This window comes from Herpailurus yagouaroundi, unplaced genomic scaffold (assembly GCF_014898765.1).
Source record: "Herpailurus yagouaroundi ecotype Mexico unplaced genomic scaffold, PumYag 193, whole genome shotgun sequence".
Lineage (NCBI taxonomy): Eukaryota > Metazoa > Chordata > Mammalia > Carnivora > Felidae > Herpailurus > Herpailurus yagouaroundi.
This window is the reverse complement of record NW_024412424.1, coordinates 8,260,961-8,274,031: the sequence shown is the minus strand read 5'-3', so window position 1 is coordinate 8,274,031 and position 13,071 is coordinate 8,260,961. Positions and strand designations below refer to the sequence as shown.

General features: G+C 53.8%; 1 protein-coding gene across 2 annotated transcripts in view; it reads right to left on the bottom strand.

Annotated features, from left to right (window-relative positions):
* Positions 1-2,242: 2,242 nt before the first annotated feature.
* Positions 2,243-13,071, bottom strand: part of MAPKAPK3 (MAPK activated protein kinase 3) — a 28,423-nt gene continuing 17,594 nt past the window's right edge. For both annotated transcript variants that reach the window (XM_040445496.1, XM_040445498.1), the window contains exons 3-11: positions 10,849-10,988; positions 9,600-9,664; positions 9,051-9,130; positions 6,922-7,045; positions 5,682-5,757; positions 5,211-5,335; positions 4,700-4,785; positions 4,346-4,426; positions 2,243-3,657 (exon numbers count right to left, since the gene is read on the bottom strand). In XM_040445496.1, the coding sequence (XP_040301430.1) occupies positions 3,505-3,657; positions 4,346-4,426; positions 4,700-4,785; positions 5,211-5,335; positions 5,682-5,757; positions 6,922-7,045; positions 9,051-9,130; positions 9,600-9,664; positions 10,849-10,988 (930 nt within the window). In that variant the 3' untranslated portion in view covers positions 2,243-3,504. The remainder of the gene's footprint in view (positions 3,658-4,345; positions 4,427-4,699; positions 4,786-5,210; positions 5,336-5,681; positions 5,758-6,921; positions 7,046-9,050; positions 9,131-9,599; positions 9,665-10,848; positions 10,989-13,071) is intronic.

Below are 13,071 nucleotides of genomic sequence, written 5' to 3'. Positions count from 1 at the left end.
CAGCTGGGTCAGGGGAAGCATCACTGGGAAGCAATCTCTCTCTCTCTCTCAACCTCTCTCTCTCTCTGTCTCTCTCTGTCTCTCTCTCTCTCTCTCTCTCACACACACACACACACACACACACACACACACACACAAACATGCATTCATTCATGCACACATGTGAGTACACCTCTATGGATTCTTTATTGAAAGCTCCCAGGAAAACCACCACGCAGGCCAAGCAAATGCCTGTATCTGAACAGGCTGATGAGAACATGTGGCCACTTGGCTTTTTAGTTCACCTAATTCTACCTGATTGTTAGACATTTGCTCCCATTTCACAGATAGCCACACTGAGGCCCAAAGAGTGTGACTTAGCCAGGCATCCAGCCTCCTAGCCCTGGCTTGTGAGAGCTATACCTGATACCAGAGATCAAGGAGCCATGCTTCTCTTGGGCTCTTGAAACTGGCCAAGTAGACATGGACAATCATTCCACCCTCTCCTTTGCTAACTACCTCTGCTGCACCCCCCTGGCCTAGTCACCCCCCGCCACTTCCCCACAACAGTGATGGGTGACATATGGCCAATAAAAATCCTTCCCTGGGTCTGGAGTGTAGGCACCTGGAAGATGCCTCCCTTCTGGGACTGCTAAAACCATGGTCTTAGCTGCCAAGAAGGCTATGCAGGCAGAAGATCAAGGCCAGCCCCAGGGAGAAGCACAGACAAGCAGAGCTGAGGGGCGCAGAGTCCCTCTGTCCCCAAGACCCTGGTCCCTGCAATTCTGACTTCAATCCTATAAATTAATCAGGCACCCTCCTTAGCCACTGGTGTGCATTAATCTCTTTGGCTTAAAAGGCCCTATGACACCTCCTTCTCAAGCCACGTCCTTTCTTCACAGATCATACTAAGCCTGTGATTCGGCACATATGTGTGATAGCTTATCCTTCTTCCTGATGAGTATAAATCTCCTGAGAGCCCTGTGTGCAGCTTTCACTGCTGCTTTCCTTGCACCCAGCATGGGGGCTCAGGCACAGTGCATACTCAGCAACCAAGCAAAGGAGTCTGTCTGCAGCTCTTAAGCTTTGTGACTAGAAAGACTATCTGCCTTTGCATCTGGCCGGCATTTCACTGGGCAGAGTACACGAGGAGGGTTGGTCTGAACCACAGGTTCCGTGAGGCCCCCAGAATTCATCTGGGGAGCCCAGGAGCCCTTCAAAAGGGTGGGCCACCCTTCTTGAAGCCCAGGACTGGAACTGCAATTCAGAAAGCCCATATGATGCTGCTCTGGAGAGCAGGCTCTTGGAAATGAAACCCCATGGGTAGCAAAAGCCTGATTTTCCGGGCGGGAAGTCCCAGAGGTAGATTTGGGGCTGGGTTCCTTATCCCTCTGGCAACTTCAAGTATTTCTCTCCTTCCTGATGGCTAAGTATGCTAGGGTAGCACATGAGTGCTGGGCACTAGCCATGCACCAGGCAGCTCACTAAGCACTTCACACACAGCATCGGCCCGGATCCCCCAGATGACTCCCCAGGGTGGGCACTACCTCCTCACTGCAGTTGAGGAAATGAGGCGGGAAAGCTTGGGGACTTGTCCAAGGTCGCCAAGCTAGGAAGGAGTCTATATCTCAGGAGTGCTGGCTTCTCCCTGCCTTCTACCATCTTCCCCCCTCCTCCATACCCTAAGGGGACGGGAGGTGGAGGAGGGAGAGCTGCAGGTGCCAGATGAGCTCTTGGAAAACTGGGAGGTTTCAAGATAGGAGCTGAGGGAATATGCCAGAGTCAGGGCCCCCCCGCCCAGGCTGCCCGCAAGGGCTCCCGAGGGCAGAGGGTGCTCTGCTGCCGGAATAGTCAAAAGACAGTCTCCAGCGTCCCGCCCCCTTCCCTCCCCGACATTCTCGCTGCCAAATGAAATCTGGCAGCTTCTGAAAATAGCTCAGTGCTGCAGCAGGCTCTCTGCCCGCCCTTCAGCAGGCTGGCATGCAGCTGGGGGTGGCCACTGTGGGCAGACGCTGGTGCACACGGGGCCTGGGGGTGGGTGTCACACACACAGTGCACTGGGCACCCCAGAGCTGGTGGCATGAGACAGCTGCCATTCCTCCACTCCTCTGACCTTTCCACGCCTGGCAAGGCCACAGTGGCCCTGGAGTCAGCCTGGCATGTTTACCAAGCCTGAAGGGGGTGCAGTCACTAGTAGGTGTGAGCAACTGCCCTTGGGCCACTTTTGTCCACTCATGTAGACAGAGAAACCTAGGAACCAGGAGAAAATGCCAAAATGGTGTTTATTAATATCTAGATGTAAACCCCAGTGGTGTTTTCCTATCTGATGTGGTCTAGGGCTTCCCAGCCAGAGAGAGGGGTCAGGAACCAGGATGTGTATCAGGCACTTGTCAGGTCCATATCTGGCACTGAGAACCCTGAGGCTACTCTGGGCAGTGTGGGCCTGGGTAAACCTGGACCAGCAAGGAAGGTCCTCTCTTGTCCCACTGAGGCTGAAGCCAGGACCCAGAACCAGACCTTCTAAGCATCACTCAGCAGCCCTCTACTGCCTCAGGTCTGACCTGGAGTGTAGAAAGAGACTCCTGATTAACGGGAAGCCTCTTGGTCCTGTCCTCAGCCATCCACCCTCAAAAAACTACACCAAGAGACAGTCCCTGCCATCAGCCAGGACAAGGTGGAGGATGAACTGTTACAGAGAGAAGCTTTCCTGCCTGGGATCCGGTAAGCGGGTGGGGGCAGGAGAACTGTGCTGGCTTTTGTCACAGTGACAGTTTCCAAAGTAGAAAAGGGTTAAAAATACCTCCCACCCTCACCTGAGATGAGAAGCCACTCTTTGGGTAAGGGGTAGTAACAGGATCACTAGGCCCAGGGACTCTGCAGAGAGAGAGCTCCAAGGGGCCTGTGGGATGGGGTTGCACCAAGATAGGGCTGGACCCCCCAGCAAGGCAGGCAGACTGACCCCGGTGCCTCGAGGAGACCAAAGGGAGGAATCCTGAGAGGAGCAAGTAGTGTGAGGGAGACAAACCTCTCCAAGGAGGCAGAGGTGGACCCTCCATTGGCCCTTCTCCCTCCCTTACTCTCTTACTCAGCATTCAGAGACAGCAACTCAGTCCCTGGTCACCATAGCAACCAATGGCCAGATGCCTTTCCCAAGGCCAGGCCCATCTGCCTACCCTACAGAGGGGGTATCTCCATGGGAGGAGGGAAGCCTGCCACAACCCCCAGTAGCCTAGAAGTCTAAGGCCATGTCCCAGCGCAGAACAGACCTATGTCTCACTGGGGCCACTCTGGCCAAAGTCTCTGCAGCTGAGGCAGGTGGCTCCCTAACTCCCAGGCTCTGGGCCCTGTCTAATGAGGTTTGGAGTCAAGGTCTCCCATCCTGATGTTCCAAGTGACAAATTAAAACACAACAAAAAATGATCCTTTTGTTATAAATAATGACCCCAGGCCCTCTGGGTCAGGGCCACAGCACACTCGGATCTATACGCCACACCAAGAGGCCCAGCTCATCCAAGGCCCCATGAGCTACTGGTTGTTGCAGCCCTGTGAGGCTGAGGAGCTGCCTGCCTGCTTCTTTCTCCGCTTGTTGAGCAGTCGATTGTTAGAGGTCTTCAGGTCCTTGATCTGCACCTGGTCATAGTCCACACGCATGGTTGCCAGGGCACTGGTCATCTCCTCCTGCAGACAGATACCCACGGAGGTCAGGACATACTGGCCTCAAGAACCATCACCCTCCTGCCTCTAGCCCCTTACTAATGTCAATGAGGGCAGTGACAGCCTTTATTGCCCAAGCGCCCAGCACCGGGCCATCCCCTTGTGTCACATAATCCTCACTACAGTCCTTTCTGGTGGACCCTGAGCTTATCCACTAAGGCACAGAAAGTATAGTGACTCCCTGGGACCACACTAGTGTAAGTAGGAGAGGGACCTTGGCCAATGTCACCTGCTAAGAAGCATAGGCCTGCAGGGGACATCATCTTGAAAGGCACCCAGGACATGAAGCTTGAAGATTGTGTCCAGGGTAACCTGGGGCTCTGAGCTGCTGTCCCATGTGCTCAAACCTGGCTTCCACTAAGTCTAAAACCAGGCTGACCACTCTCCAAAATAGAAACTGTAGGGGGGTTATGGCCAAATCCCCTTCACTAAGCCCCTGGCCCAAAGTCCCTGTGAGCCAGGAGCACCATCCTGAATGCAATAGCGCAGCCCAGTGCTCTGAGTGCCACAGTTGGACACCAGTGCAGTCAGGTGTCCTGTGTCTAGGCATGGGGGAGTGGCTGATGACGCAGGATCTTGGTAGCCACCACCCTGGAGTCCCTTTTTCCAAACCCCAGGAAGCTGTAAGGAGACTGAGGCAGCATCCACCTACCTTGACCTCATCCCAGTGGTCTCTATCCTCCTGAAGCACTCGGGCCGTGTGGAGTGGGGTCTGTGGCACCACCATCGATTGCTGGAAGGAGCCCCAAGCCCATGGATTAGAACCTGCAGGCACCTGGGACAGCACTGGCTCCCCACCCCACCCCCTTTCTTCCTGTCTTAGATGGGACATCCAAGGCTCAGGGAGGCAAAGGAGCCTGACTGAAGCAGTGGCAAAGTCAGGCTGTTGGTGGGGTCCTGTCACACATCTGTGGCCTGCCCCAGGACCTCCAGAGACATCACCCTCCTGCCTAAGGCCCCACTCCAGCTTGCCACTCTGCCCACCACAGGGCACAGAGGCACTCACATTGATCCAGGGATGGTTCATGAACTGTGTGATGGTCAGCCTCTCTGTGGGGTCTGTCTTCAGCAGGAGGCGGATCAGCTGCTTGGCTAGAGGAAGAATGGGGAGTGGGGAAGTTACAGAGTCCCTCAAAGTCAGTCCCCCACCCCACTCTACATGTGCCCCCAGATTCCTAACCCATAGAAACAGTGAGCTAATAACTGTTTCTTGTTTTAAGCTACTAAGTGTTGGGAAGAGCTCATTAAGTAGCCATAGAGAATGGATACAGGGTCCTCAAAGGGAAAATATTAATAAGGGACAGGAGTTAGAGGAAATTTTGAGGAGGTGAGTTTTGAGCCCATTTGGTAGATATAGAAACTGAGGTTCAGAAAGTTTGAGTAACCTTCCTAGGGCCACACAGCTGGGATATGGGATATGGGATGTCACACACACAAGATGTGAACGTAGGTTGCTTTGACACCAAAGTGGTATCTCCCAGAATGAAGGCTGATGGGGTCCAGTGGAGCAAGCTCACCATCCTCAGAAACCTCCGACCACTCAGGATTGGGGAAGCCATACTGGCCCAGGCGGATCCTCCTCTTCATCCCTGGGGAGATGGCCTGACCCGTGTTGGAGTAGAAGGGCGGGAAGCCACACAGGCTGCAGGAGAATGGAGGTCATTCAGCACAGGTGTGAGGGCAGCACCAGGGTGGACCCATTCCCCTCCCCAAATCCCTGACTGGGAAGATAGGCAGCCACTATGGCAGCCACCTTGGCAAGAATACCAGCCCTCTGGACTCTGGGGTCATGCTAGGAATGCCATCTGCCCTTGGCAAGGAGAGACCTTCAGGCAGCCTGAAGGAGGGGTGTCCCCTGACCAAAAGGGAAGGGCAGCCTGCATGAAGAATGACCCACTCAAGGTTCACCAAAGGTTTGAGGGGGGCAGAGCAGAAGTGGTTCTGAGGATATGAGGAGGTAGTATAGGGGTGAAGGTGGTGGTACTCACAGGATGTACATGATGACGCCCAGGGACCACATGTCACACGACTTGTCATACTTCTCTGGACCCAAGACTTCAGGAGCTAGCAGGGCAGAGGGCACAGGAGGGCTCTCAGCCCAAAGGTCTTGGAGCCCAGATAGGAGCCTGAAGCCTGAGAAAGGTGGGGAGCAGGTGCCTGGGCTGGGGGGTGGGACAGAGCAGACTGGTGTCTGGCACCTTCTGGGAAGGCAGCATGTGTGTGAAGTTGGGGGAGGAAAAACCGCTCCCAGAAAAAATAAACCCGCTTTTAGGCTGGGCTGTAAAGAATGATAGCTTCCTAGCTTCTTCGGGCCAATATCAGCCTTGGTGAGGGAGGAGAGGGAGAGAAGGTCAGTCTGGGATTTGGTGGAGTCCAGCCACAGGTGAAGGGCCTCAGGCCACCAGCTGCTCTGTGTCCCTTGTCTCCCTAAATGTACAGCCTAGATCACGGGCAAGGAGGGGCCAAGGGTAGGGCTCTGGTTTCCACTTTCAGCTTGGCTACCATCCCATGGGGCCTTGTTCTTCCCACCTGTGCAATGATGGGCAGGCCAGAAGATTTCCAAGCCAAAATACTGCAAAACACATCCTGGTAAACAGGATACCGTTTCAGCTGTCTCAAGGGTTCCCCACCCCTTCAGCAGCTCTCTTGGAAGGCCTCCCTGAGAGAAAAGAGCCCTCTGTAAATAGAGTCATCACCCCTCTCTCACAGTAGGGACACTTTCCAGATCTGGGCTTCCCACTCATAAGGGAGCAGGGAGCTTCTCTGGAAGGTGACATCCCCAAATCCCGTCCATGCCCCCGTCTAAGGGACCCTCTCCCTCAAGACAAGTGGCTGGTGCCCTGTATCCTTCTAATGTAATAGGGGAGGACTGCCTACTTTGTGAATATGAATCCCAGGAAGATAAAAACTGGAGAAAAACAACCTCGGTTGGGCTCCGTCCCGAGCTGATGGCAGCCTTTTATCACGTATATATTTAGAGCTGCTGTGATGTCATTCAGCTCACAGGCCACAGCCAGAATTTTCCTGGATCTATTTTCAAAAGCAGAAGCTGAAGTTTGGGAGAATATTTTTGCAGCCTCCGGCCCCCCACGTCACCGCCTCCATAGAATCCTTTCCTCCCTCCTTACTGGGCTTTAACCCTTTGGCTTCTGCAACCCATAGGCTGCCCTACACCACAGCAGGGTCCAGTGGGAGTAGGGACATACAAACCATATCCCAAGGACTCACCCACATAATAGGGAGTGTAGCAGGGTGTCTGCAGGGCATTTTGGGTGGTCTCCTTGGCAAAGCCAAAGTCAGTGAGCTTGAGTACTGCATCTTTCTCCTTGGACGTGTAGAGCAGGTTTTCAGGCTGGGCCAGGAAGATAAAACATTGGTCTGGAGTTAGGCACCAAGCAGGGGCAGAGTCCCAAAATGATCTTCAGGCAGACTTCCTTCACCCCAATCCATTCAGGAGGAACCAGCTCCATCTCACTAAAAAGACCGGGGCCCTGGTTACCAACAATGTGGGCCAAATATGGAGAAGACCAAGGTGGCTGGGAGGTAACGCCTCCTTTCACAGAAGGGAAACAGAGGCAGGTGTTCAGCCAAAGCTGTGAAAAGCCAAGTGCCACACAGAGCCCAGGGGCAGGAACTTTGAAGCCTGTGTTGGTAATGCTGCCATGAAATACCAAAATGAAGGTTCTGGGGCAAGGTAGGCTGTCATGTTGCCAAGCCCGTGTCCTGTGCCCGACCTGGAACAAGTGAGCAGGGCAGCCCTGCCCGAGGTTGCTCAGGAAGAAAGCCCCCACCACTTAGGCCCCAGAGGCTGTTCTTCCTGGCTGCAAAGCACAGAGAGCCTGAGGAAAAGAGAAGCGGGGAGGTCTGCATGGAGGAGGCAGTCCTGAAGCTGGGTTGTTTTTTTTTTTTCAACATTTATTTATTTTTGGGACAGAGAGAGACACAGCATGAACGGGGGAGGGGCAGAGAGAGAGGGAGACACAGAATCGGAAACAGGCTCCAGGCTCTGAGCCATCAGCCCAGAGCCCGACGCGGGGCTCGAACCCACGGACCGCGAGATCGTGACCTGGCTGAAGTTGGACGCTTAACCGACTGAGCCACCCAGGAGCCCCCTGAAGCTGGTTTTTAATGAATAGGTAGGACCTAGGGCTCTGGAGGAAAGGAGAGACCCTCAAGCAGAGCTGGGGTAAAAGGACACGGTATTGGATGGAGTTCCAGTTTGGAGCCAGTGAAAGCTTTTTCTCCAGTTCTATTTGAGATGATCTGATCTTGGATTGGGATGAAAGCAGGAAAGCATGTTTAGTTTATTCAAGGGAGTCACCTCTAAAGAAGCTTTGCTCTCCTTGGGAAAAAAAGGAAGCCAGGGCCAAAATAAAGCAAGGGATCAGAAGGTGAGTCTGTCCTGGCTCCATGTGTATCCAGAATCAAAAGATAAATGGACTGGCAGTACTCAGCCAGAGGAGGAGCCTGATGTTGTAGCTGGGCCCTCCACTCCCCTCTGCCCAGTCTCAGGAGGAAGTAAGCCTCAGGGTGATGCTCTAAGCCTGGGGTAGAGGGCTTGGGACTCACAGATTCTGCTCTGATGGTGGCTGGCACGTGTATACATATGTGTGTGGGACTGCCTCATGCGGTTTGCATTTTATGCATCCAATCCTGATGACCTATAGGACCCAGTCCTCCCTAGATAGGACATTTGGAGAGCTGAACCTCTAGAAAGTGTCTGAATCCCATCCACTGAAAGGGCAAACAGACCCAGGAGCTGGGACTACTTCAACTGGTTCCTCCTTGCCTCCCAGCAAATGGCTTCTTTCCCTTAAAATGCTAGCGTTAGAGGGCCTAATCTACCAAAACTATGGCTGTTACTTCACAGAAGCCACAACAGTGTCAGGCAGTCCCTGTCTGAGACCTGGTACATTGCATGTTCATAAAAGTCCTTGCTGAAAGAAAGAATGAATGAATCCCAGTGTGGCATCTGTGCAGGCTTAGGCAAGGTACAATCTCTCTCTGAGACCTGTCTTCCTCATCTGTAAAATGGGTAATGGCTCCTATCTCACAGGGTTATATGAGAATTAAACAAGATGCTTGTCAGTGTCTACTGGCTTGAGGCAAGCACTCATTTATGCTTAAGCCTACTGGGATTACACAGTGTTTAAAAGAAACAAGGAGACCCATCTGGCTAGAGCAGAAGGAATATGCTGAAACCATGGGAGAAGTGGCTGAGAAGAGCAGTCTGGGCCAGGGGGCAGAGGCTTTGAATGCTGATCAAGGAAACTCGCCTCCATCTAGTGGGTACTGGGAGCCATTGAGGGTTGTGTACTCCCTTCTCTGGTCCCCCAACCTGGGTCCTAGAGCCTCACCTTGACGTCTCGGTGGGCGATGTTCCGGCTGTGCAGGAACTGGATGGCAGTGCCAATATCCCGCATGATTCCTGCAGCTTCTGCAGACATAGAGGAGGAGGCAGTGATGCCAGTCAAAAGTTAAGCAGCCTGGGGCCCCCACCCTATCACCCCCCTGGAATAGCACAAGATGGTGATAGCAGTCCTGCCACCCAGGACACCCATCCTATACCCTCACCCCCATTCATCCTAATTTCCTCTGGGGGTAGAAAGCACAGTCCCCCTCTACCTCCTTCCTCAGGCCTGGGCTACCTCTTCCCAGCTGAGATGCTCATTGGCACCAAGAGGCTTTGAGGCCTCCATCCCAAAGCCATGAAGAGTCCATCTCTGACAAGGTATTTTGAATTCATGGAACTCCTTGGGAGGATGAACACTCTATCCCACCATCTCTTATTCAGCTGCATAGACTGAGGCACAGAGAGGAGCAGGGCCTTGCCCAGCATCACACAGCAACTTTTTGTGACTCATCTCAGTTGGAACACCCCCTCTGGTCCAGCTGCATGCACATACCTCTCTCAGTGAAAGCCTGGTCGCCACGCTCCTGAATCCGGCTGAATAGCTCACCACCTTCCATGCTAGAAGAGAAAAGTGACTGTAAGCAGGGAGTGGGCTAATCAAGTGTCAGCCTGCCCCTGCTCTGAATCACAGGCCCAGACCTCAGGCCCTGCCGCTCTGCCCCTGGAAACAGTCAGCATCAGCCTCCTCGTGCCTTGAAGAACTTGGTGCGTAGTGGGCCATCAGCTTGGGTGGGTTTAACTGGACTCTTAGAAATAGGGTGGGCTCCCCAGGGATCCTCACCAGGATCACTGCCCCCATCTGGTTGAGGCTTGGGCAGCCCAACCCTCCATCCAAGCCTCAGCTTCTTCATATAAGGGAGGAGATGTCAATTGTCATCATCATGACAACAGCTTTCTGAACACCTACAGGGTGTTGTACCCTGGGCAAACCCTTCACGTGCACTGCTATGTGACCCAGGGCTGGTCCCTTTACCTCTCTGTGCCTCAGCTTCCTCTTTTGTAAAATGGGATTTATAGCACCAGTGTGACAGAGTTGCACAGATTGAATAAGCAATACACATGGAGCATTTAGAATGGAGTCAGGTACAGGGTGAATACTACATTTAGATCTTCCTCCACATTTTACATGGCAGTTACAAAAATTCAGAGAGGTTAAGGGCTATCTAAAATCACACAGCCAGTGGGTAGTAGAGCCAGGATCTGAACCCCAAATCTGACTCAAGAGCTGTTAACCTATAGGATGAGGAAGGACTTAAAGGTAGGTGGGGAGGAGCTTGAGGTGTAGACACGAGGCCCAGGGTCTGAGGAAGGCTAGGGTTGAGCCACAGTGCTATTGGGAGAAGCCCAAGGTAGAAGAGGCCACTGGCTCCCAGTATCTGGAGGGACCACAGGAGTACAAACTGAGGAGGTGACTGTGTGTGTCCTGCTTCCCCCACAAATCTCCCCTGACCCACAATCAGGACTTGGCGGCTTTCTCTGACAACTCTAACAGCCCCTCTTCCCAAAGTGAAATCACACTCAGGGAAGCCAAATTGGAGCCCCCATGGTTCCCTTCCCATCCTTGTGGGAACGGCCTTGTGGCTAGCAGCTGCACAGCTCTATGGGCAATGCCTGAAGCTGCCCCTCCATTACTCCTCAAGGGCTAGAGTGCCTCCCATAGCTGCTATCTGAAGAGCAGAGAGGGCGCCTAGAAGAATGGTGGGAGCCTGGGGGCCACAGGAGTACCAATGAGGCCAGCATACCATTCCATGACGATGAGGAGACAGCGCTTGCTGTGATGCATGTTCTCATACACATCCAGGATGCGCACGATGTGGGGGCCTCCTGAGGCCTGCCAGTGGTGGTCCACCTCCTGCCGGGCCTTGGGGCTGTCATACAGGAGCTGAGGGAAGGTAGGCACAGAAAGTGTCAGGCTCACAGCCCACTTCTCCAGCAGCCACCCAGATAGTGCCACTGCCCTCACTTTGCAGACAAGAATACATAAGCTCAGAGAGGCCTGTGACCTGCCCAAAGTCACCCATCTTATAAAGGGAAGAATGAGGATTTGAATCTAGGTTTCTCTGATTTGTGGTCCAATGGCCACAGGAAGGCCCTGGGGGTAGCTGACAGCTTAGAAAGACTCAGAGGCTAGAGAAGCCCTGCATGCCTTCTCCAGGGCAGCCAGGGAAGTGGAAGTTGAGTGGGCTTTGTAAGCAAATCACACATCAGGTATGAGACCCCAGGTCAGGGGCCACACATCCCTCGAGCTGCACTTTTGCAATGTTATGACACAAGAGTTGTAGACCCATAGCTAGTGTCTGGGGGCAGGGGGCACCCTAGTTGAGGGAGGTAACATCCTGGTCAGGTGAAGCCTGAGTTTGGGGCTGAATTCTCCCAGTGACTCAGTATGACCTCAGGCAAACATTCACAGCTCCAAGTCAAAGCCCACAACTCAGTAAAATGGAGTAATAACAGAGTCATCCCTACAGGATGCATCACAGCAAGGCAGGTGGCAGGTGGGCAGGCACCAGGATCCTCATTCAGGTTAACTCAGCCCTAGGCTATGGCTGCCAACCATAATGCCAGTTGCTGGAAATGAGCAAGGCCCCCCGGAGTGGTCCTGCTCAGAGGAGGTATAGGGGAGGAGGAGAAGTCAGCATGCGGGGTGAGGTGGTCCAGAATGTGGAGAACAGGGACAAACCATCTCCCCACAGGGCTGCTCACCTGAGACCCAGCCCCATTTGTTTCCTAGCTGATCAGGGTTGAGGAACAGGGTCAGAATTCAAGCCTACGGCTCAGAGCAGTTTCATCTTGCTCAGTACCTGCAGGACCCTGTACCATCCCTGGCCTTGCCTTCCCCTCTGCAGGGCACTGTGAAGAACAGCTCTGGGACCAAGCTCTCTAGGCTAAGGTAGACAGGAGCACAGAGGAAGGCAGTAGGCTCTCATGCCTGCTGCCCCATAGCTGTTCCCCCATTTCTGCAGCAGCTAACCACGACCTAGCCTGGGGGTGCAGGGAGCTGGGCAAGCCCCTCCACCAGTTTTGGGGTCCTTGCTCCATTAACCAGTCCAGGGTGGGGGTGTGCATGGAGGCTGCTGTAGGCAGACTCCCAGCCTGGAAACCATGGGTCCTTTGCTCACGCTGCCTTTGCCTCCCAGAACATCCCTCAGTTCTCTGCCCACACAGCTCCTGAGTACCAGACTCTTGCTTGCAGTGCTGGAGGCAGGGGCTCAGTCACTCCCACTCACCACACTACCTGAGGTGGCTGTAGCCAGGAGTACCCCAGTTTTAGCCACAGGACCCAAGATGTACCATCCTCCGTCCCTGCTCTGTTCCCTCTACACCTCTTTTCTGTGTGGCCTCCTTACACTTCTCCCTGCCCCTTGCTATCTCTTGCCCAGTCTGGTCTGACTTGATTGTGTCCTGGAGGGGTCTTCAGACTGGCTCCAGGACCCCCTCTTCACTCTGCCCTGCTACTAGCATCTCACTCCTACACCAGAGTCCTCTCTCTTCTCTCATAAAATCCCAAGCGCACAGCTGGAACACCCCTAGTGAGGTCCTCGGCCCTACCTATCCTTGCCCCAACCCCTTAAATGCCCTCCCCCATGGCTCCAAATAATAGCCACCACCTCCCCTGCCATTCAGGGCTTGCCTTCCTCTCATTGCCTGCTACCTTTGGCTCCCAACCCTTCCTGTTCTGGTCAGAATAATGTACTTACCAGGCCCAAACAGCCTTACTCTATGCCTATGCCACATGCACCATTGCCCCTCTCCTTCCCCATTGGGCCAACTCCCTCTTTTTGAGGAAACTTCTGGGCTCAGCTCAGATGCCTCCTTGTCTGCAAAGACCTCCCAGCACCTCCCCCTGTGGTTTTGGCCTCTGTACCTCCAATCAGGCTGAAAGCAGTTTTAGAGAAGAGGCAGGGCAGGTCCAGCTGCAGGTCCCTGGCTGGGGCCAACAGAAAACACTGAGCTCCTGAACAAAC